This window comes from Sabethes cyaneus, chromosome 2 (assembly GCF_943734655.1).
Source record: "Sabethes cyaneus chromosome 2, idSabCyanKW18_F2, whole genome shotgun sequence".
In the NCBI taxonomy this organism is placed as follows: domain Eukaryota; kingdom Metazoa; phylum Arthropoda; class Insecta; order Diptera; family Culicidae; genus Sabethes; species Sabethes cyaneus.
In genome coordinates, this window is record NC_071354.1 from 18655572 (window position 1) to 18680507 (window position 24936).

At 43.0% G+C, this 24936-nt stretch overlaps 1 protein-coding gene across 1 annotated transcript; it reads right to left on the reverse strand.

Annotated features, from left to right (window-relative positions):
- Window positions 1-1963: 1963 nt before the first annotated feature.
- Window positions 1964-18665, reverse strand: LOC128738724 (glucose-6-phosphate isomerase). Its single transcript, XM_053834050.1, has 4 exons — window positions 18249-18665; window positions 17247-18069; window positions 16929-17174; window positions 1964-2653 (listed from the first exon to the last, which is right to left on the reverse strand). Exons 1-4 carry the CDS (start codon window positions 18377-18379, stop codon window positions 2180-2182), a joined length of 1674 nt encoding a protein of 557 aa, XP_053690025.1. The 5' UTR covers window positions 18380-18665; the 3' UTR covers window positions 1964-2179.
- Window positions 18666-24936: the final 6271 nt, after the last annotated feature.

Here is a 24936-nt window from a genome sequence, read left to right on the forward strand (position 1 = left end):
ACTTTGATTGATCGCGTATGATAGACAACAAACTAAAATATTGGGGAATAACTAGTTTTGCATTGTGTGTCATAAAAATGCTAATATTTTTAATAATTTATGTTGGATAGGACGGGAATAGGCAATTACGACGAAGCAGAAACATACCCTATATTGATTTTCGCTCACACTCAACAAGTAGGGAATTTCTAGTTGGGCAGTTAAGGCTGATCCGTAGTGGTATGTTTATTACTTCCTTGGTAAGGCTAGTACGGTCTAAAAACATTAAAGCGGTATGAGCTAGTATGGTTATTATCGGTGTTATATATTAGTATGTACACAGTCCAGACTCATTAAAGACTTTCTTTGTTCGTCTTTGACCTTTCTTCTACGCGATACTAACAAACGTAATCACACGAAATAAAACCATTACCAAGTGTAGGTATATTAACAATTGGTCACATTGTTTCGTTGGTTTTATTGGTCTACTAAGAAAATTGCGGAGCGCTGGCTGCTTTTACATAGCCGGTTGGTACGGTCTATAATTTAAGATTATCGGTCGCTCCAGATCCGCCCTCCATTGTTTCTTTGAATTAACATCACCAACAAGCTGATTTCAATTATGCTTTCAGTTTACGGCATCGGCTGGGAGCAGGCAACTTTTGATTCCCTTTGTGCGAACGGTACATTTGACTATGTGATGCAAATAGCGAAAGTTGACTGTATACGTAAAGGTAAATTGTCAACCAATCGGAAAAGGACGTTCCAGGTCGATTTGCAAATTTGCATGAGATGAGACGAGACATCAAAATAGATTGGTGTACGAGGGCTTTTCATTTCAGCTCCTTTAAATGCTTTTTATTTGAATTCCAAGGATTATTTTTTGTCACATGACGTTCAATCGGATCGTCTTTTGTCACATAACGTTTAATAGACTATACGCCATGAACCATAAACGGGATAAAATTCTTTCTTTTATTCTACCAGCAGAGAGCCGGGTGGCTCTTGCCGTTTCAAGAATTTCCTCTCCACTGTACTCGGTCCTGGGACACTCGTCGTGACACATGCAAATCGGTTTCAAGTTGGTCGAGCCATTTAGCACGTTGGGCTCCTCTATTCCTGGTACCGATGGGGTTCTTGAAGACAACGGAATTCACTGTACAGTCTTCCGGCATCCTTGCAACGTGGCCGGCCAACCGTGTTCCAAATTTTGCAGGTGTACCATAGCAATCTTCCCAACTAGTACGGGATAAAATATAAACTTCAGTTTGCAGAAATATCACTCTGATCCGAATCAAATTGTATGCTATAACACACGTCAATCAGAATTCAGAATATGATTTCTAATCGGAACGTGTGCAATCGGAATGTAGAATCGAGGCGACTATCACTCTCCATCGAATGTTTCCAAATGCTTTTGTCTATTTGTTCGTCAAACATATGCAGCCCAAACCATGGTCATTCATAACACTGTCATTAAACATTAAACACTTCTATATGTTATCCTATCAAAGTCGGCAAGAACTCAATTGGCTCGGGAGACAATATTTAGAGTTTAGTATTTACATGTACCGGTAGATTTATACAGCTAGTCTCAAATATTTAGATTCATTCAGCAAACACCAAAGGCACTGCACTAGAGTGGCTTGCTAAACCTAAATGAAACAAAATAAATATTTTCGCTGTTGGAACACTAAATTTCACTGTCTAATTGCATATTCAAATCACACTAAACTTTATTTTTGATTAACTCAGACTTACCAGCAAAAGGCAAAATTTTCAATCAGCAACAGCAAAAGCTGTCGATCTGGCATGTACAACATGCCATTCATTAAGAAAACAAACCTGTCAGAAACACGCAACCTCTGCAGTAATATCCTTCTTGTCGTCAATTGGTCATCAGCACGATTCTTCAGAAACATTTGACAAAGGAGCACAGCGTGATATCGTCATCATAAAGTTTAACTAGTTTTTTTTTCAACTGTTTCATTTAACATGTGTGCTATATTTATTTTAAAAGCGATAATTTTGCCTTTGAATAGTTTCACAATTAGCAAGTTGTTTGTATTCTTCACAAATGTTGAGATTACTGTCAATTTTAGCGCCATTATCTGTAAGCTTACGTTGAAAAAGTTATTTTAAAACAAAAAGGAAAACATATCTTTTATTCGAAAATAATTTAACAGCAACCGGTAACATTCTACTCCCAGTTGATTTTGATAAAATTAATGAGCCCGTTGGTGGATGAATCATGCGAGGTAGTTAGGTTGCTGTCCGCCAGGTCCACTTCGATAGCCTTGGCCAGTGCTTTGCCCAGCTCGACGCCCCACTGGTCGAACGAGTTCACATCCCAGATGACACCCTGGGTGAAGATCTTGTGCTCGTACATCGCAATCAGGGCACCCAGTGTGAATGGGGTGATTTTCTTCACCAGAATCGAATTGGTTGGCCGGTTTCCGGTGAATACCTTGTGCGGAAGCAGCTTTTCGAGCTTATCGCCGGACAGGCCGGCCTTTTCCAGATCGCCACGAGCTTGCTCTTCGGTTTTGCCCATCATCAGTGCTTCCGTTTGAGCAAGATAATTGGCCAACAGGATCTTGTGCATGGCACCGTCCTCCACCGGATTGTGGGTGATGACCGGAGCGATGAAGTCGCACGGAATAAGACGAGTACCCTGAAAACAAAGAGAGAAAGAGAAGTCATCAACATGTTGTAGCGCTATAAAAACTTAATCGACGGTAAAAGAACTATTTAAGTTCCGTTCCTTGTTCTCGCTTGAACATGATGCAGATGGTAATTTATGGAATCTTGGTATTTGTGAAAGTAGTATTAGCTCTCGAGGTCACAAAGAATTATTTGCAATGGAAATTTGGCATTTGTTGAGTTAATTTAACGTGTAAAATTTTCCGTGCCAGAGCCTGGTGGCAATCAAAAGATTAATCTCTAGAAGTCAGACCGAGTGGTTGACCTTTTCACCATTTCTTTCAAATTCGGCCCGAGCAAAGTGTATGCGATAAGTTAACAACATTTGATTAGTTTTTATAGCTTTCTTTCATGCGAAAGTGGAAAAGCAGATTTGAAGCGTAATGCGTCTTATTCGTAATTCTGCGGAGGGAAAGTTCTTGTACATTTTGCTCCGCAATATTCAGCTATAATATTGGCGGTGCCTAGAGTCGCTATTCGTGAGTGCGGCCATAAGCGCTGACCGTAGGCCACCCGGGAAGAATGGGTTGGAGTCGTGTGAAGGTGTGATCCATTACTGAAATCGTACCGTGCTCCTAAAATCACACCATGGTGGTGGGAACGGACGGCGGCGATGATTGACTCGGCAATAAAATCGCAATCCTGCTTTTTGAAACAGCTTGCCTCCCGCACCATTGTTTGTTGGTTGGGTTGCGTGCTCTGATATTCTGATTAGAGCTACATTCGCCGTGAGGGTTGAAAGAATTTCCAATGGATTTATGTTAATTTGTATTCGTCGGTAGATGGCTATCACGAGGTCATATCTTTAAGAAGTCATCCACGGCAAATAAATGGTCACAGTGAATTAATATGTGTTACTTTTACACTTTCTTATGGTTGAAAGTAGGAATCATGATATCAGCAGAGGTGACGAAAAACGTCAGTATCATTTCAACACATTAGAACGACACTTAAGTGGCACGTGCCTGGAGATACTAGCTGAATTTAAAGTAATTATAGCCAAAGGTTAAAGTCAAAGGTATTTTGCCATCAAATCACTATTCATTCGCTTAGTTGGGACTAACTTGAAAGCTAATGAAGTCATTTGTCTAGAGTAATGTAAATGTCAATGAAAGACAAACGACCATATTGATTTTTCTGAGTATTTAATGCAGCAATAAATTAAACGGTTAAATTGAAACTTATTTTTAAGGTTTTTTGTCAGCACCCTCCCTTTGAAGGTTTAAAAATTGGGGGCAAAAAAAATTAGTTGTGTACAACCACAACCGTAAATGAGTAAAACTAATAGAATCAATATATATAGAATGCCAGTGTCGCTGTTTTTCTATATGACTCATTGTGGTAAACATGATGCTAACAATCTGTATCAAGTCTGTGAGTCGGGAACTTCGTTGTCAAAGTTGCTCATTGTTATTTATCTGTTCTTTATCTGTGCGCTGGTTGGTGCTGTCATCAGTGCGTTCTCCGCTGTGTTTTTATGCCAGTGAAATGGCTGTAAACGTTCTTTTTCTTTTCGTCCGAATGAATAGAATCCCACAACTGCGCCCTTTTGCACCGACTTTTTCAGAAATTTGAAGCAAGCGAAGTTTCCAATCACATTAGTTGGCAGCCATAATTGAAATTTTAAACTAGTTGTCAAAGTTTGACAATGAGATTCCCCTTTTGATGAATCTCAGGCACGCACACATTTGCATATATAATGTAAATACATTATCTGAACATGTGTGATGTTTACCACGCGCACTGCAGCGACACTGGCATTCTATATATATTGATTATACTGTAAAACTTCTTTCTGCAAAATCAACTGTCTGTACCAACCGTACCAGGGGCTTGCGATGGGTGCCAAGTTTTTGTAGTCAACATCTCAGCACATCTCTACAAGGTTGGCAGCAAATTTACCTGTCAGACAGGCGCTTTTCCTGCAATAGCGTCCTTCGTTAGGTCGACTGTCAAACACCGTTCGTTAAGATAGGGATAGCACCCCGCTGATCCGTACTTGAGAAGTTGAAAAATCGACCTTAACGGGAAATTAGCAATCATTGACTTTTCGTCGGAGAGCGCAATTTCGGAAGCAGTTTTTGGGCCCAAAAGCGGGGTTCTGTTTGTAAAAATGTAAATACTGCATTCTTCTTACTAGTCTGAACACAGCGAATATATTTTTATAAACAGAATTTTTGTTTCAAACAAAAAAACTGCTTCTGAAATTGGCAGAATCGATGACTGCTAATTTCACCTTAAAGGACCTTAAAGATTTCAAGTAAATTTTTAAAAGCGAGAAAATCTATTTACATGAAGCACACGTTTTTTTACAATGGTTGAGAAGTAATCTGATTGCCCATATCTAATCAATGTTGTTCCGTTCCGTTCGGGCATGTCTTGTCTTATTGCTTGAGCTTCAACCGTCAAGGCACAAACCCTATAAGAGTCTTTGAATATCTCGGTAGCCAGACAACGCCCGATTGTGGTACGAAGACTGATATAGCTTCACATATCAGTATAGCCAAGGGTGCCTTGCAGATCTGCGAAACATCTGGTGCTCAAACCAGATCACTCTACATACCAAAACCCGAATTTGAACTGAAACGTTAAATCTACATTGTTGTACGCCTGCGAAATGTGGTGCACGTCGCCAAAACTGCAGGCATTTATTAATCGCTGCCTGCGATATCCACCTTTTCGCGTGCGTAATGGCGGCTGGTGGGTACAACGTTCGGAAAATATTAGCATGCTTTTGGCAACTTTATTCACGTCAAGTTAACATTTCCACCCTTGATTGTTGTTGTAGGAATATCATGCGTACGTGAGCGGAGTTGCCAAAAGCAAATAAACATTTTTGAAAAGTGTACCCAGTAGCCGCCATTAAGTGCGCCATTCGTGTCTGGTGATCTGCCAACTGGATATCCAAAGGGAAAGCCCATCGTCAATGTCAGCGACCGATAGCAACAGGAATTCGAAAACGTACGTGGAAGTAGATGGGACACATCTTGATGAAAGGAGCGGGAAAGATCTGCATTGAAGCACTCGACTGGAATCCGCAAGAACAATGTAAAAGAGGCAGACCCAGACGCAGCATAGCAAACGACATCCTGGCAGTCTGGTAAGTCTGGTAAGTAAAGCGGGTCTAGTTAAACTTTTCAGCCACTATTCTTCAAGCATTTTTGGCAAGTCTAACAGCAATTCTCGGGTACTTTTTCATTTCGACGTATCTGACAATGAGAGATTCTCTTCGTGTCCCCTCTCTTCCGCTATTTACGGCGATACTAATGCATTTTAGCGCATCAGTTTTGCACAAATCGGTTGCCGGAGTCAGTAACTAGCTAAATGTAGCAGTAGCTAGATAAAAAAAGTAACCTCATTTCTAAATACGCCATTTTGAAAAGTTACTCTTGACGAAAAAAATTAAGTTTAGTGCAAAATGAGTTTTTGCGTGGTATCCAACACGTTAGAAAAATTTCATTCCAATCAAAAATAGTCGAGTCAAATCGTTTTGCTACTTGAGCTGGAATTGCTCAAACGTATTCGTCGGTATCGTAAAACTAAATTAGTCGTACACGTCATTGAAAACACTGCACGTCGCCTGGATTGGTTCGTGTTGTCAGTATTGCGTACAATGACCGAAGAAATTCTCGGGAGCTGAGTGAGCGAGGGTCTGGCAAAGGGTGAACATGTGCATTCCATAACCTCTGTTCATTAACTCCTATTCCTAACTCCACGAGGTGCCGGCTGGGGTACGCAACTTCGGTTGTCGTATGCTAACAGGAAAGGGGGCACAGTGGCTCCCGCCCACATTAAGATGGCAGCCCCATCAGCGGGATAAGGACCTTAGGTTAACAGCCTACTGTACCGGAACACAAAAAAGTTACCGAAAATGAACGAAGAAATCTCTCTGGATTATTGGCAACGACCTTTAGCATGAAAACACGGACACGAATCGGAACATGGAATATACTGACCCTTGCCCAGCAGGGCAAGCTGGCTCAACTTGCAAGGGAAGCTAGCCGCCTGAAGCTTGAAATCCTGGGGCTGAGGACATCACACAGGACATCATCCGGGCAAGTCTTGCTCTACTCTGGCATACGAGGACCAAATGCTACTCGAGAAAGAGGAATTGGATTCTTACTGAGCCCAGGGGCAGCCTTGATGAAGTGGGAACCGATAAACGAGCGAATAATCGTTGCCAGATTCAGAACACGGGTTAGGAACCTTACAGCAATACAGTGCTATGCGCCAACAGATGCTACCGGCCTGCAGGAGAAAGAGAGTTTTTACAGCCAGCTGAATAGCGTGATTGAGAAAATCCCGAAGGGGGACATCCAAATCCACATGGGCGACTTCAACGCGAAGATTGGTTCAAAAACCGCGGACCTTGAACGCGTCATGGGACGCCATGGCCTAGGAAAGATGAGCGACAACGGGGAGCTGTTTACAGAATTCTGTGGTAATAACAACATGGTCATTGGTGGATCGCTCTTCCCCCATAGACCAGTACATAAAGTCATGTGGGTTTCCCGCGACGGCCGAACAGAAAACCAAATCGACCACATCTGCATCAACCGGAAATGGCGGAGCCTTCTTGATGTACGCAACAAACGCGCAGATATTGCATCCGACCATCATCTTGTTATCGCTGAGATACGTCTGCGCGTCGCACGTGTCCAACGACGGGAGGAGAGTCCGCCGATTGGAGAATCCTGAGGTGAAAAGGGCTTTTGTCGAACAACTTGAATCTCGAGCCTCGGAGTTGCCACCTGGTGGAACCGTCGAAGAGCAATGGACCGGCATCAAGAACACCTTCATCACGACAAGTGATGAAACCCACGGCAAAGCGCGCAGCGGGCGGAGGAGTGGATTTCGGATGAAACATGGAGGAAGATCGACGTGCGGAGAGAGGCGAAAGCCGGCATTGAGCGAGCGAAAACCAGATCGACTAAGACAGCTGCCCGTCAACGATACGCCGAACTGGAGAGGGCTGTTAAACGTGCTTGTAGGCAGGACAAGAGAGCCTGGACTAACTCCCTAGCTGAACAAGGAGAAACCGCCGCCGCCAATAGTGATATCCGTTTGTTGTACGATATTTCTCGCCGCCTTAGTGGTGCCAGGATGAATGCAAAGATGCCGCTAAAGGACAGGGCTGGTCAGCTATTGACTGACCGTACAGAACAGCTTAAGCGATGGACTGAACATTTTGAACAACTCTTCCGAGTTTCAAATGTCAGAGAACAACAAAACCAGCAGCGTATGACGCCTACAGTTTGTCGAATTAATCGCGTCAGCTCGGAGGTGCCATCGCTGGATGAAATTGTAGCAGCCGTCAGGAGAAATCCAATAGAGTGCCAGGGATATTTCAGCCGAAATGCTCAAAGCTGACCCATCTTTGTTAGCCCAGATGATGCATCAGTTTTTCAGCAATATATGGGAAACCGCAACTTTTCCGGTGGACTGGATGCAGGGCATATTGGTCAAAGTCCCTAAGAAAGAAGTTCTAACTGTATTACTCTCAAAGTACTCTAATCTAAAGGTAATCCTCAACCGGATCCAGGAGAAGATCGACGCTACTCTCCGGCGGCAGCAAACTGGATTCCGTGCTGGCCGATTATGTGTAGACCATGATATCACAACGTTCCGCATTATATTGGAGCAGATCAACGAATTCCAGGATTCTCTTCTGTTGGTGTCCGTTGACTTCGAAAAGGCGTTCTACCAGCTCAACCACGAAAACATCTGGGGCACACTTAGGCGTAGAGGAGTTCCAGATAAGCTAGTCCATCTCATCGAGGTTCAGTACGAGGCGTTCTCGTGCAAGGTTTTGCACGACGGCGTCTTGTCCGATCCCATAAGGGTTACTGCTGGCGTGAGACAGGGCTGCATTTTATCACCGCTTGTGTTTCTCATCGTTATGGATGAGATATTAGTTGGAGCAATTGACAGTAGACCAAATCGAAGATTGCCTTGGAATCCTTTAACGATGGAGCAGCTAAATGACCTCGACCTAGCCGACGACATTGTCTTGCTCGAATAACGCCGAAACGATATGCAGAGCAAGTTAGATGACCTCTCCGAGAGCTCCCAGGCAGCAGGTCTTACAGTCAATGTAGCGAAAACTAAGTCTATGGTAGTGAACACTGACAATTCCACCAGCTTCACAGTAGCGAGACAACAAGTTGAGCAGGTAGACGCCTTTCAATATCTTGGTAGCCAAACAACGTCCGGTGGTGGTATCAAGACTGATATAGCCACACGGATCAGGAAAGCCAGGGGTGCCTCTGCAGGTCTGCGAAACATTTGGCGCTCAAACCAGATCACTCTACGTACGAAAACCCGATAATCTTTAAATTCAAACGTGAAATCCGTACTGCTGTATGCCTGCGAAACGTGGTGCGTCTCAGCGGAGACAACGCAAAAACTGCAGGTATTCATTAACGGGTGTCTGCGATACATCATTTGTGCCTGCTGGCCTGATAATTGAATATCCAATGAGGAACCCCATCGTCGGTGTCATCAACGGCCGATAGCCACAGAAATTCGTGAACGTAGGTGGAAGTGGATCGGACACACCTTGAGGAAAAGAGCGAACGAGGTTTGCAGAGAAGCACTCGAATCCACAAGGACAACGTAGAAGAGGCCGACCCAGAGGCTCATGGCGATGGAGTTTAGCCAACGACATCCGGACTGTAGAGGAGAACCTGTCCTGGCGACAGGTAAAAGCCATGGCGGGTAACCGTCAGCAGTGGAGATCTCTGACTTCATCCCTTTGTTCTGCCGGACCGGCGGACATGGACACATAAGTAAGTAAGTAACATAAAGGGGTGATACCTCGTTAGTGTGGTATGTCACGTTTATCTTCATTTTTGTAGACTGGTAGAACATAGGATCTTTTCCCACATTCCGAAAGTCTGTTCTATTCTAGTGACATATTACAAATCTTTTGCAATGGTTTACATAGAGCTCCAGCACGTCTTTTAAGTACCACTGAAGGATATGATTCGGGTAATTAAGGATCCAAAATTCTCGTAAAATCCGTGTAAAAATCTGAGTAAATTCCGAAAATCGCTATCCAAAAAGCTTAGTAAATTCGTAAATTATCCTTAAATTAGACATGTAGAGCAAACCGCGTAAATTTCAAAAATTGTAAAATTCTCAATGACCGCATACAGGCACAGTGGGGTTTCAATTTTGACATGGTTCGATTTTGGCATGCGTCGGTACGGATACCGATTTTGGCAACAAAAGTATTGCGCTTCCAAAAATAAGCTTAAACATCAATCAGTTTCCGCATACATGTTCAAAATAACGTTTGTAGTTGTAATGTTTCGAAAAGTAATATTTTTATTTACGTAGGACTACGTCTTATCGCAGGGTAAAAAAAAACTTGCTCGCGTCGGCCTGACGCTTTCGTCGGACTTTTTGAGTGTTCCGATTTTGCCACGGTTTCGATTTTGGCAACATTGGCAACACGCATTTGTTGCCAAATTCGAAATCCTACTGTACATCCATTTCGTATTCTATGTTCCGATTTAGGCCAATCTACGCCAACTCAATCGTTTATATGATTGTTGGGTTATGTCGACCAACTCTGAATAGCGACACGTGTTTTTATTGTGTGAAGCTTTAAGCTAAAAATGTATTTATTTTAAGTAAATTTTATAAGGTTTCAATTAATTCAGTCTTACAAATTTGGTGTACACTTTCTGGAAGTGGTGTGGCCTGATTCCCACTTTCTACTGCATCAACTTTTATCTGTATATAAATTTTATCACTAGTATTAAGTTTAACTAGGTTCACCTTTCTATCGATCAGTACTTACATATTTTAGTTTTACACTTTTGTTTAGAGTAAGTTGTAACTGCATGTAAACTTGTTTTAGTATTTAGATTTAACAATAGGGTAACTAATTTGCATGAATAGGATAACAAATTTAGCGAAATAATTAGAAATAAGAATTTTGACTGTGAATCGATGCGTGTACCGAACAACTATGTTTCTTCTCGCTTTGTCCGTTTTGACGTTCCAACTGTATCTGACGTTCGTCAGTCTCGATGTCACTCTTCGCTGACAGCTGACGGTATGCTGCCGTTAGGAGCGTTACCGCACCGAAGGGTCCCGTCGTGACATACTCCCGCCCGTAAACCTTGGTGAGAGTCCGATTCTCCAGATACACCGGAACCAGGTTTACCTTTCTCCTCGACGTCTAATACAGCGATCTTTACTGCTGGTCTACGCAGGATCCCTGAGGATGTCCGAACCAGCGCCTGCCGTACTCTGCCGTCGCGTCCAGGAAACACTTGTTCGATTCGTCCTCGTATCCACTGGTTTCTCGCCGTTCCGTCAACCACGAGAACCAAGTCGCCTTCCGCCAGATCCTTCACGTCCTGAAACCATTTGCATCTCCGCGTAATTACGGGTAGATACTCCTTGAGCCATCTGTTCCAGAAATCGTCGACTATGTACCTGGCTAGCTTCCAACTACTTCGAAGGGTAGAGCGTACGTCCAGCTGTTCGGTCGGTAGGAACTTTGACCCAGAGGAGCTACCCAGCAGGAAGTGGTTGGGGGTTAGAGCCTGCCGATCCGCGGACTCGAGAGGGACAACGGTAAGTGGTCTAGAGTTGATCATTCCCTCCGCTTCCAGAAGGACGGTCTCTAAGGTTTCATCATCCGGTTTGCGTGGACAGTGCAGGATTGCTCCAATCGCCACCGCCACGAGCCTCTCCCACGCGCCTCCCATGTGCGGCGCCGCTGGTGGGATGAATTTCCAGGTGGTGTCTGCCGACGTGAACTTTTCCGAGAGTGCTTTGTTTGAGGTGTCCCTTTGAGCCTTCAGCTCGTTACTGGTACCTTGGAAACAGGTGCCGTTGTCTGTCCAGAACTCTCTTGGCATGCCTCTGCGTGCCACGAAGCGTTTAACTGCCATAATGCAAGATTCGGTGCTCAGTGAGTGCACTAGCTCCATGTGCACCGCTCTGATAGTAAGGCAGGTGAAGAGGGCAACCCACCGTTTCACGTTGCCTCTGCCCACCTTCACGAGTACTGGCCCGAAGTAGTCCAACCCGGTGAAGGTAAAGGGTTGAATGAAAGCTGTCAGGCGCATCTCAGGTAGCGGAACCATGACTGGTGGTCTGGGGATCGCTTTCGTTAGGCGGCAGAAGGCACAGGCGCGCTCTACTTTCTCCAGCAGTCGTCGTAATGATGAGATTTCGAAGCGCTGGCGAATCTCGTTGAAGATGGTCTCGCGGTTGGCATGACGGAAACGGCGATGGTACCAGTCTACAAGGAGGAATGTAATTAGATGTTGGTTGGGAAGGATTATGGGAAACTTAGCTTCGGTCGGTGCATACGGAGCGGCACCGATTCGGCCACGACTGCGCAGGATACCCTTCTCATCCAGGAACGGACATTTTGTGTAGATGGTGCTAGATTTGTTCACGGTAGCATGTCGATTCTCGGGCGTCCCGTGAGTTTTGACGAGGATGTTGATTTCGTCGGCGAAGCACTCACTTTGAGCGGTCTTCAGCAACGCTTCTTCTGCCCGTCGGAGTTCATCGCTAGTGAGGTGACCCAGTTCCACCTTGTCGTTGGTTCTACGCCGGCGGAAATTATCGATGCCGCGAAGAACATACGCAGCTACACGGTGCATTTTGGTCCACTGATCAAATCTTGCGAATACCATGTGGGGAGCAAAGTGGGCGGCGTGAAGATGAATGGGACGAAGCTCTTCCTCAGTCGGTGTGACATTGCGCTGCTTAGGCCACCGATCTTCAGACTCGTAGAGCAAGTTCGGTCCTCGAAACCAGGGATCGTTTGAAGTTACCTGCGGGTTGTTGTTCCATTTGGTTGCCTGATCGGCAACGTTCAGTGCAGACGATACCCACCTCCACTCCGACTGCTGTGTTGATGACAAGATCTCGCCAATCCGAACGGCAACAAACTTGTGGTAGCGGCGATGATCAGTTGAACGTACCCACGCGAGTACAGTGCTTGCATCGCTCCTACAGTGGCGCTGATTGACCGTGTACGAGTGATACTTCTGGACGGTCTCCATCAGGCGGATGCCCAGAACCGCTGCCTTCAGTTCAAGTCGAGGGATCGAGAGCGTCTTTTGTGGCGCCACCTTGGTCTTCGCCCCGACAAGTGCCACCTTGATACCACGATCGGTTTCGAAGTTCGTACTGGTAGGTGTTCGACGAGTAGTTTCCTCTAGCAGCTGTATTGCGCGGTTCTCGTCGGGTGATCCATGGCGTGGTTCGACGAGTCCAGCATCTTCGAGGGTAAAGTAGTCACGAAGCTGTTCATTTAGTTCACGATCGGGATCGGAAACTGTCCCGATGTGGAAACCGACGATTGCGCTGTGTTTTGGAACGTGTTTTGGAGTGTTTTCGAGTGTTTTGACGTACCCATAAATGCTCCAACCCAACCGACATTTCGCACCGATAGGATGTGATGGCGGCCCTTCTCGCAGCTTCAGAGGAACGCACAATCGGAGATTATCTAAACCTATGAGCAGCTTGGGTTCGATTGACTCGTAGTCTTCGACTGGGAGACCGCGCAAATGAGGGAAACGATTTGCAAGATCCCGGTAATTCGAACTTTGCATGGGCAGTACAAGACGGCTAACCGTACGCACATTGGACAGAGTGTAGCGGGAATTGCTACATTTGCCGGAGACGTCAAGCCGCACGCATTGGGAATTCGGCTCAACCCGTGTCACATTTCCGGTCCACTTTAGGGTCAGCGCTTCCGGTTTGCCACTAACACCAACCGATTTCGCAACAGATTCATCAAGCAAGGTGTAGGATGACCCTTCATCGATGAAGGCGTAGATCGTTTTGGATTCATTGATGCCATGTAGGATGACCGGAAGGACCCGGAAAAGTGGCCACTGCAAGTCCCCGGAAGTTACATGGCTAGAAGAAATATTCGTTCGCTCGGAAATCGTAGCAGAGTGCAGAAGAGTGTGGTGTTTCTGCCGACATCCGCTGACACCGCAACCGTTCCAGGACCGACACGGCCATTTGCCGTGACTGTTGAGGCACGTCCGGCAAAGACTTTTCTGCTGCACTAACTCCCACCGCTCATCTACGCTGGCACCGTTGAATTGCTGACATTCGGCTACTCGGTGTCCTACTCGACCACACGACAGGCATTGCTTGCCTGGTTTGGTGCTTGTAGGGGTGCTGCTCGGTGTGGAAGTTGTGAGAACGGGATGACTTTCGTCTGCAGAGTGGGTTTGAACGACACCCATATTTCCACCTTTCTGCTTGTTGCTCCTGCTTTCGGTCTGCGTGAGGAATTTTATGGTAGTCGGTCCCGGAATGTTGAAGGAAACCTCGCTGGCCGCCGTGACCAACCCGGACATGAACTCGCCGAACGTATCGAGTGTCACCGGATGATGCCGGTTCTTGAATACTGCCCAGTCCAGCCGCATTGAACCCGGAAGTTTCTCCACCAGCTCTTGTAAGAGAACCGGATTCGCCAAATGGTTGCACTGCTGCGCCGCTTTGAGGTGGTCGACTAGATTCTGCACTGCTAGACCAAATTGCATAACCGTTTCCAGCCGGTCGAACCTCGGCTGTGGGATTTGATGAATTTTACTCAGCAAGGACCGGATCAGGAGTTCCGGTCTTCCGAAGAGAGTACGCAGGGTCTGTACGACGTGCGGTACACTTGCTGGTAAGAGTAATCGGCTTCTCACCGATTCGAGGGCATTTCCCTTCAGCGACCGTTGAAGGCGTACCAAGTTTTCCGCATCTGAGTAACCGCAGGTGGCCGTAGACTGCTCGAAGTTACTAATGAAGATGGGCCACTCTTCGGGGCTCCCGCTGAAAACAAGTAAATCTTTGCCCAAAACCTGTCTCGCAGCAATTTGCGCTTGCGACAGGGTTGCACCAGAGAAAATGGGGGCAGTCGGTGCAGGTTGTGGTACTTGAGCTGGCCTTGAAGAATGTGATCCGATTACTGGTACTGTACCGCTTGGAAATCGCGGTGGAAATTCGTCTAAACGGGAACCGTTGGTGTTCTGCACCGGTGGCAGGGGATGAACTGGGAAATTCTGCTGCTCGGAATTCTGCGGCACGAATGGTAGCGGGGAAGTAGGTTGCTCCGCCGGGTCTCCGGAAATCTGATTCACGCATAGATCCTTTGCTTGCACTGATCGACCTCCGTCTGATCTTCCAGCGGCCTGTCCGTCTAGCCAATTGTTCACCTTCTCGTTAGTGTTGACGACCGAGCCACTTGCATTGCTAGCTTCCGCCATTTGCCGAAGAAGGCTCTGTCGCTTTTCGAGGGATTCCTTCCGAAGCTGCTGTTGCTTCCGCTTCAACTCCAACTCTTCTTTCAGCTGCCTTTCACGATGTAGTTTTTTAATTTCTCCTTCTTCCAGCAGGGCTTGCTCGTCTAGTTTTTGCTGTTCTTCGACGAGTTTTAGCTGTTCCGCCAGCAGAGCAGCTCGCGTGCTGGATGTCACACTTGCCGGTGGGTCGGGATTCTTCTTCGTCCTTCTGGAACTCACCCGGGAATTCGCCTTAGAACCCTTAGATGTTTGTGGTTCAGTAGCGGGAACCTTCAGTCGATCGTCTTTGGTTGGTTTATCTTGCTGGGAGCATCGTCGACAGACATACCTGGCATCCTGCTGCCGAATTTCCTCACCGACTCCGGCACATCCAAAGTGCTCCCACCGTTGACAAACTTCGCATTCGACCATCTCACTTTCCGCGGAGTCCGTCCGTTTACACGACTGGCAATTGTGCGGGGAATCATTTTTATCCGCCATACTTCCGATACCCGAACAAATTTCTTAAAGAAATGTTGGGTTATGTCGACCAACTCTGAATAGCGACACGTGTTTTTATTGTGTGAAGCTTTAAGCTAAAAATGTATTTATTTTAAGTAAATTTTATAAGGTTTCAATTAATTCAGTCTTACAAATTTGGTGTACACTTTCTGGAAGTGGTGTGGCCTGATTCCCACTTTCTACTGCATCAACTTTTATCTGTATATAAATTTTATCACTAGTATTAAGTTTAACTAGGTTCACCTTTCTATCGATCAGTACTTACATATTTTAGTTTTACACTTTTGTTTAGAGTAAGTTGTAACTGCATGTAAACTTGTTTTAGTATTTAGATTTAACAATAGGGTAACTAATTTGCATGAATAGGATAACAAATTTAGCGAAATAATTAGAAATAAGAATTTTGACTGTGAATCGATGCGTGTACCGAACAACTATGTTTCTTCTCGCTTTGTCCGTTTTGACGTTCCAACTGTATCTGACGTTCGTCAGTCTCGATGTCACTCTTCGCTGACAGCTGACGGTATGCTGCCGTTAGGAGCGTTACCGCACCGAAGGGTCCCGTCGTGACAATGATAATCGGTCAAATTTTTTTTTTGATTTTTCGATTATCAAAGTCTAATATTCCGTTATTGATCAAGAAGATGCAAAAATGTACCCGGACGGTAACAAAATGTGGCAATTTTGTTTGCAGGGCGGTCGGAAAAAATAGATTCCGCGGTCGGAAAATTTAGGAAAAATATCATTTGGAAAAGATTTTTACAAAATGGAGTGGAAACTCCACTTCAGGATAGCATTATTTTTTGTTCTTGAGTTATAATCGAAAAACTGAAGTTAGTTTGTCGAGCTGCAAAAATATACTTACATTTTGATAAAAATTGTTCTGCGAGGCTTGGTTATGTTTTTTGAAATAAGCAATAACCGAGAAAAATTATCTTGGGAAATTCTAGGAAAATAGGAGCTCTAGATGTTTTCATTCATAAGTTCTTTAACTACGCCGCGTATGAAATTTTATAAAATTCTGAGGCACTTCAGTCATTTATGTGCGATCATTTGGAAAATGTCCGTATGAGAATTGAATTTTGTCACTTTTTTGGAATATGTTTGTCAGGAACAATCTTTCCATTTTCCTACCAAACAAGTACATTCGCTTCAAACAGTTCACGTACAGATATTAAAAATTGTCTAAATATGAGATTATACATATAAGCTTGAGGAATTTCCAATTGATTGTGTGAACTTATGTCGATCAATTGTTTTAAAAAGCGTAACGTTGTCAAATAAATGCCTGGTGTTCGTAGGTAGCAATTTATATTAATGTGGCATATATTAATCACAACATAATTGGTCGTTGTGCTTTTTACGATTTTGTTACTGTGAATTGCAATTTTTCCAACGCTGTATATTACACAACATCAAATCACTTCATCAAATCTATAATCGAATGATAAAACTCACCTGATGAATCAGTTGATAAAATGCATGCTGTCCGTTGGTTCCCGGTTCGCCCCACACAATCGGGCCGGTGTTGAAGTCAACTCGTTCACCGGCCTTGGTGACACCCTTGCCGTTGCTCTCCATGTCGCCTTGCTGGAAGTAGGCGGCAAACCGGTGCAAATACTGATCGTAGGGCAGCAGAGCGTGCGTCTCGGCACCGTAAAAGTTAGAGTACCAGATACCCATTAGCGCCAGGATAACCGGAGCCTGTTGGTAGACAACAACATACCTCAAGTTAGTAAGTTTGTTTTTATTGAGAATCACTTATCGGTGGCTTACGTTTTCGTTCAATGGAGCGGACAAAAAGTGCTGATCCATATAATGAGCACCATCCAAAAGTTTTTCAAAGTTATCGAAACCTATCGCCAACGAAATGGAGAGGCCAATAGCAGACCACAGGGAGTAGCGGCCTCCAACCCAATCCCAGAATTCGAACATGTTTTTAGTATCAATGCCGAAGGCAGCCACTTTTTCCTTGTTGGTAGACAAAGCGACAAAGTGCTTAGCCACGTTTTCTTTTTCGCTGCAACGCTCCAAGAACCATCTTTTAGCGGCGGTGGCATTGGTAATAGTTTCCTGTGTGGTAAAGGTCTTCGATGCAATGATAAACAATGTTGTCTCTGGGTCGAGCTTCTTCAACGTCTCAGCAATATGCGTACCATCAACGTTGGAAACAAAGTGGGAACGAATGCCTGTGTTGTACGCCTTGAGGGCTTCGGATACCATCAAGGGACCCAAATCGGATCCACCAATACCGATGTTGACAACATCACTGATTTTCCTATTAGTGTAACCGCGCCAAACCCCATTAAGTACTTGCTCCGTGAATTCCTTCATGTGCGCCAATACGGCATTCACCTCGGGCATCACATCCTTCCCGTCAACAAGTATCGGATGGTTTGACCGATTTCGCAGCGCAATATGCAGCACGGCTCGGTTCTCAGTGATGTTAATACGTTCACCACCGAACATATCGTCTCGGGTTTTTACCACGTCGCGTGACTCGGCAAGTTCCAGCAACATGTTCCAAGCATCGTCGGTGATCCGGTTCTTGGAATAGTCCAGCAGAATATCACCGTCGGCCGGAGTCGATAGTTTTAGACTGAAATCAATCACGCAGAGAAAAATCTATTTTTAGCGCACATCGATAGTTAATTTATGTGTCTATTGGAAAGCCGTCTGAGGGTCAAATGTGACAAATATGCTACTTAGTAGTTGTTTCGGTGGCTTGTTTGCCTTAAATGTATCATTACATATTCAAATTGGTTCAATCAAACTTACCTGAATTTATCAAAACGAATATCATCTTCTTGGAAGAGTTTTTTGATGTTGATAGAAGCACCATGCTTCTTGTAATACTCTTGGATCTGTTGATAGATAGGATCCTTAGACAAAAGCACCTTGCTGGACATCTTAAAGAACTACAGCTCAAACAGTAAGCACAGTTTTTAACACTTTCAGCACTAGAATCGACGATACCGAACAACAGAGTTTTACGAATCGGAAACGGAAAGCCGGCACAAGAAAACTTGTAGTACGAATCCTTGAAGTGTTGTCCAACGACTGACAAGGATTTCGTTCCGAATTGGCACAAGAATAAGGACTAGCTAGCAGCAGAAGTTCCAGACGCGGCGCGATGGAATGAAACACCTTTAAGCACGGCAATTTTTGCTTCGTTAGCACGGCACGAACAGTGGGCAGTAGTCCTCAATGTCAAATGAATATCACCAGCAGCGGCGCTCGCGAGAAGAGAGCGAATAGTCATATAGAGCGCCTTTCGCGTTGTTATGGACGCCACACCAGACCAGGCCAGGCCAGACCAGACCAGCTGTGTAAGGAAGGAGGCTTGGCCACGAGAGCGTTCAGTATATGTTGCTCGAGCCGGTGAACATAAGTGCGCATAATCTAAATTGTTTTCATGGTTGCATAATTTCAACCGAAGGAGAATCAGAAAACGCGTTTTTAGTTATGTATGATTTTATTTTTGTTGATTTTTTATAGTTCATAGTTTTTTTTATACTTATCCTTGCTTTTTATAAATTTGCTTATTTCTCTAATCGTTTTTTTGTACATGTACATTTCTCAGCGACAGCGATTGGGACAGCGATTCCCAAATGGGGGTCCAAAGGGTTGGGAATTACTGGATTAGAGCATTACCTTTTGCTATTAAAAAACTGTTTAGGCGTAAAACATGTAAAATATACATAAATTTTATACGCTTGCATAATGGAACAAACTTAAAAAATTAATGTTTTTAGTTTTATTTAGGCTATTGCTTATTTAAAACAAAAAATCATAAAAATGCAATAAATTTTCTCAAGAATCCAAGAAAAATATTATCTGGAAAATTGGATTTTCACAAAATTTTTCATAGCGGTAGAAAATTTAAGGAAAATGGAAAAACTATGTTCTACCTCAATTTTCAATATATTTTTTTGACAATTTCTAGATTTTATGATAAAAAAAAAACTATGATAATACGAATTTCTGTTGTTGTTGAGTTCCCTACGACAAAGCAAAACCTTGTCGTGGTCTACACCACGTGGCTTTTTAACTAATTAGTAAATGAACAACGGTCAAGTTTACTTCTAAATGTGGGTATATGTCAAAATATTTTTGTGTTTTTAAGTGGGACTCGGGGTAAAAATTTACCAAATGTGATTGCTGCGTTGTTTAGAAAGTGCTTTTATTCCGTTTAAGAATAAGGCCAGTATGGGGATCTCTGATAATTAATAGATGAATGTTTCTGGGATTCATCCCTATCACAAATATCTCCGAAAAATGTCGGATCAGGGACCGAAACGGTTACACTTTTTCTATTACATTTACCAGCATGCAATGCCATGTTAGACTCTTAACCAACACCATCGCTCTGTACTGTTACTGTACCGGCAGTGCCTATCTTATAAGTGTTGAGACTAGCCAGAATATGTACATGATAATAAGCAAACATTTTCATACGTTAGCCGACCATTCACTCAAAATGTCGTGTAGAAATGACATGCATTAGCCGCTTTTTGCTTACAGTTATAGTTGAAATAGTATGGAGAAGTGATATAGAATAAGATGTATTGGGAATCTTTTTATTTAAAACCGTGTTGTTTGGGGGAAAGCTGTATGTTTGGCTTACGGACGCAAAGCAGTAAAAGAGACTACAAAAAAGTGTCTCCAAGACTGGTGACACTTTTCCCCCATATCGAAGAGTGTCTGACATGTAGAACAAAAGATGTTGTCGTTATTCTTGCATTTATTTTCGGTGCTTGTGTACTAGTAACATGTCGCAAGACTGGTAGCAAGATAAAATGGTAAAAGTCTTCAAATTTTTATCACCAACCAGTACATTTAACGTCCCTGTGTCGGATTGATTGGGTTGGTCGGGGGCTTAGAGTTAGTAAGGGGATGTAAGCGGGATACCAGATCCGGTTGGATGCCGAAGGGCCACTCTATAATGATTACGGGTAATAATAGAAGTGCTTAGGTAGCAGATGGGAAAATAAGGTCAATTCGTGTCGTGTGTTCGAATCTCGGCTGGGCGGCGATGCTAGATAGTCAGTAGGATTTTTGCACTGGCCCCGTGGCTGTCCTGTGCTCTGATGACCGGCCGCGGGGTCTGTCGATAGGGAGGGGTCGTGTCTTAGAGAGACGTTTACGCCCACAGCTTTACTGCACTAGCTCTTTGGTCTCGAGGGTTGGAAGGCGGGTGCGTCTATATTTTAAAGTTTCTGTCGACTATCGCGAACGTGCAGCTTGTGCTGCGCTCAATTTACTTTGTATCTTGGGAGAGTGCATAAATGCTAGGGGGATAAAAGACTAAATTTGCCCTGATAAGTTGATAACCACTAATGCTCCGAAATTTGTCTTTCCTATCAGTTCATTTGTGGTTGTTTGGCTTGGAAAATTGATAGCGGGCGCGCGGTTGAGGACTGGTGTCAGGCAGGGCTAACGAATCCTCTACTTCTTGACTATACTAAATTTTACAACTCAAGTAGTACAAAAAATTCAAAGCACATTTACAAATTCGATCTATCATTTTTCTCTCATCATCATCATTATGCAGAGAGATCTTAAAGTCAGTTCGTGGAGTCCGCGCAGGGCCGGAACGCCTCCGCCTGCGGGCATAGGCATGACGGTTATGCTTGGGCTATGCTGCCTGTGTTTTAGTGGGCGGCATTGCCTGCCTCGTCAGGTAGAACTGATGTATGAGGTCTCCCTGACACTTTGTTGACATCACGAAAGGACCCAGCGCAGAGTTTTATACGCTATTAAGCGACCAGTTGGATAACCCGAAAACAAGAAAAAAAGGATTTTCTGTTGTTGAGTTCTTGTGTCAGTTTTACCCACTCCTAGAAATTTCTTTGAGAAACCTTTTTTAGATATTATATTTTAAATTGACTTCAAGACTTTTTATAATACAATTTCCTGTTGTTATTGCGTTCTTGCGTCAGTTTTAACCATTCCTAGAAATTTCTGTGAGTAACTTTTTTCAGATTAATATTTTTTCAATTGACTTCATGAATATGGAGCAACTCCCCATGAAATCTCTCTAAAAACCTGATTTTTTTTTGTTTTGAAAACATAATATGATCATGGTGGCATAAGTGCACTTGAATGCGTCTATGTTTGTATGTTCCACCGTAACTTCGAAACGCGTGGACGGTTCTTCATCAAACTCTGACACGTGCTCCTTAACATAAGAGAATCAGCACTTAGGAGGTTCTCAAAAGGGGGTGGTTCCTAAGAAGCGAAGATTGTTTTTCCTAATATAATTTTTGAAAAAAATATCTGTTAAAGGTACATGTTTCTTCATTCCAAAAACGTTGGTACAATTAAATTTAATATATATAAAAAAGGTTCAAATGTATATATGTATGGGGGTAGCCGCCATCACCTCAAGGGTTTCCCATTGTATGCAACTAGAATTACTACAGAATCGAATTCATCTACTAAGCAACTTTCAAGTCAATGCTGTTCGTGAAGGACTAAAAGGGCTTGGGTGGATCTATAACCAATGTCGCATACATGATTCCACGGGAATATAAGACACTCCTTCCAGCATATACCCCCGGTTTCTAGATACATAACTTCGCCGTGCAAACTTATCTTGCGTGATTATTTGTGTTCTAGAAGGGCACGCCAAAATCCCCTCCGACCTTGTATGACTTGGGCTGGTTACCACATCCCTCAACCGGTCTTCGATTCATTCGATACCCTGATGCTCCCTCCCCTTTACTGTAATGAATATACCATAATTCAATGTAAAACAATATGTGTTATATGAATATAGAATATATTAAGATATATGGCCAACAATAGGACAATCTCACCAGCAGTCCTTCAAATGGAATAGAGTTGTATCATTTGAGTTTCCAAAAGTGCTTCCATGTTAATTTATTTTCTTCTTCTGGTATCCATGAGCATTATTTAAACTTTGTTCGGTAGCCCTCCGTAGAAATCACCTCTATTACTTTCCTTCAGTTGGGTCAGCCATGCGAAGTGGTACTTTCTACGAAAAGATTTTCCGTGACTGTACCATGTTTCCCGCGGAAGGTTTTTCGCGAAATGGTGTTCTGTGAAACTCTATATTCCGCGTTATGGTCAACCGACAATTGGTGTTCCGCAAAATGGTATTCGGCGAAATGGTTTGTAATGATGGCGAATATTGAAATGCTTTCCGCTTTATTTTATCAGGCTAAGCAATGGGGGAAGTTGTTTTCTATTTTACTGTGAGGAAAATTTGTATATTAAAACACCCATGAACTTCTTAGAAACTTGCAAAACTCGAGATTGTGATAAAGGTCATCCGAGATTCAGGATTTATGTACAACACAGTTTAATTTGTGGCAATACGAAGTTTGTCGGGTCAACTAGTACCCTATATAAAAAAAAGGGTTCAAATGTGTCATTTACCTATTTTACGGGAAACTGCCCTTTTGTCAATTAATTTCGATTTAAAGCCTAATTTTGTCATAAGAGAACACATTTGAGATTTTACATTAAAAAAAATTAATTGGCAAACTTTTGTAGCATATGTAGCGTGAACAGTTATTTCAAAGGATTATTAACAATTATTCTTCAATATGCATTGAAATCGAGAGGCCATAGCTTCCAGCTCTCTTGTAAAATTAGTGATAATTATTCTCCCTGTTACTATCGCAGTTGATTTATTTGTGTATCGCTCGACTTTAGCTGAGTTCGCTCTTCGCACACAGTACGATAGATAAGACCCTCAGTTTAGACTGCAATTTTTCAATACAAGTATTTTATCACGTTCCTTCCTATTTTCTCAGTAAACTCTGCATTGTTTCTAGTTTATGTAGGATTCCTACTAAAGCGATGGATTCATTGGCCCTACAACTAATTTTAAACATAGTGTGAATCATTCCCGTGGTACATTGCTTATTATTCTAATGTAATAGTCCACAGTTCCTGGTGGTAACAATAATAAATATTTTTCAAGCTTAAATGAGTTCTCAAGCTTGATTTATTAATATAAAACCTTCAATTCGGATGCCCTATTAGCTCTAATGAATTCCTTCAATAGTACCAATATAGGGCATCCCGAAATATAGGTCTTCGCCCTATCGCGTTATGGATTAAGTATGTACACATTTTGAATTATAATAAATTATAATACGATACGTGAGGTAGCGCAATATTCTGTCGTAACTGGCCTGTGTAGACAAAGAACCACGTCGTTCGACAGAATCAGTCTTGGTAGAAATTTCGGCCGACTTTCATTGATGTTCACCTCAAGGGTGCCCCGTTGGGAATTGGCGCTAGTTAGTCGCAATCTATACTCTTGATTTGTTGTGTCGCATATCAGAAGCCCACGGTTAATTAATATTACGGCTTGCTATCGCCTACTCTCTATTGCTTCGTCGTCATAACCGTCTGCGGTTATTCTGGTGAACTTTGCCTCTTACCTATACTTACTATAGTTAGTTGGTAGGCACCTACAATTTGGAATAAATTTAAGGTTTCGACTTCAACTGATAGGAAGGAAAATATAACTCGAGCCAAATAGACGATGTTGGCTAGGCAGTCAGAAAGGAAAACAACAATATGAAAATTGTATTGAGTTTTCGATAACGCCTTGACGGCGGTCAATATTTCATAACATACAACAATCTTGCGGTTTATTTTTCTAAATTGCGACGCTGATGACTAATCCTTACCTTACACTGCGTCTTTAAGTACAAAGGAATGAATAGATAGTCTATGTCTATGTCAAATATTTTTTTTAAGTTGCTTGAGGGTAGATTGATTGTTGTTTGTTGTTTACCAAATTAAAAAGAAAGTTGCATCATTCTTACGTAGTGTTGAAAACTTGTTCATTTATTTATTTATTTTTATTGTCAATCAATATTGTAGACCATTTTGAAAATATATTTTTTATCTTATGACTAGCTTATTAGATTAATCGTTTTAAATATCGAGATTCAATCCATCCATACTAGTTCTTGCTGTGCAGTAAATTACAAAAATATTGTTTTAGTTTTATCTTACACATTGTAAAATCAATAGTGTTGTAATGTTTGTTGTAAGCTGCCACGTGCCATCATTTGATTGATATCCCCAATTTTTTTGCGGTTTATGTAACTAGTCTTAAAAGAACCACATTAGGTTGCGCTTTAAATAAGGCTGTAATAAAAACTTTGTTGGTAAACTAAGAGACCTTTTTCATGTCATAGGTAGTAGACGTAATAAAAATTGATATTTGTTTTAATGACTTCATTATCGCTCAATTAAACAATATTCTGTATAGAGTAGGGCGGGGCATAAGTGCGATGTTTGAAGTTGTCATCAATTTTCGTGAGATATAAAGAAGGACAACAACATAATATATTTTATTGTGATGCAGTAACTCAGTGTCTTCACGTTCAACTATAAATCATCTGCGGTAATAGTGTATTGCAAAATAAATTCTTCTTTCTTCTGATCAAGTGCAGATTCGCACTTTTACCCCACT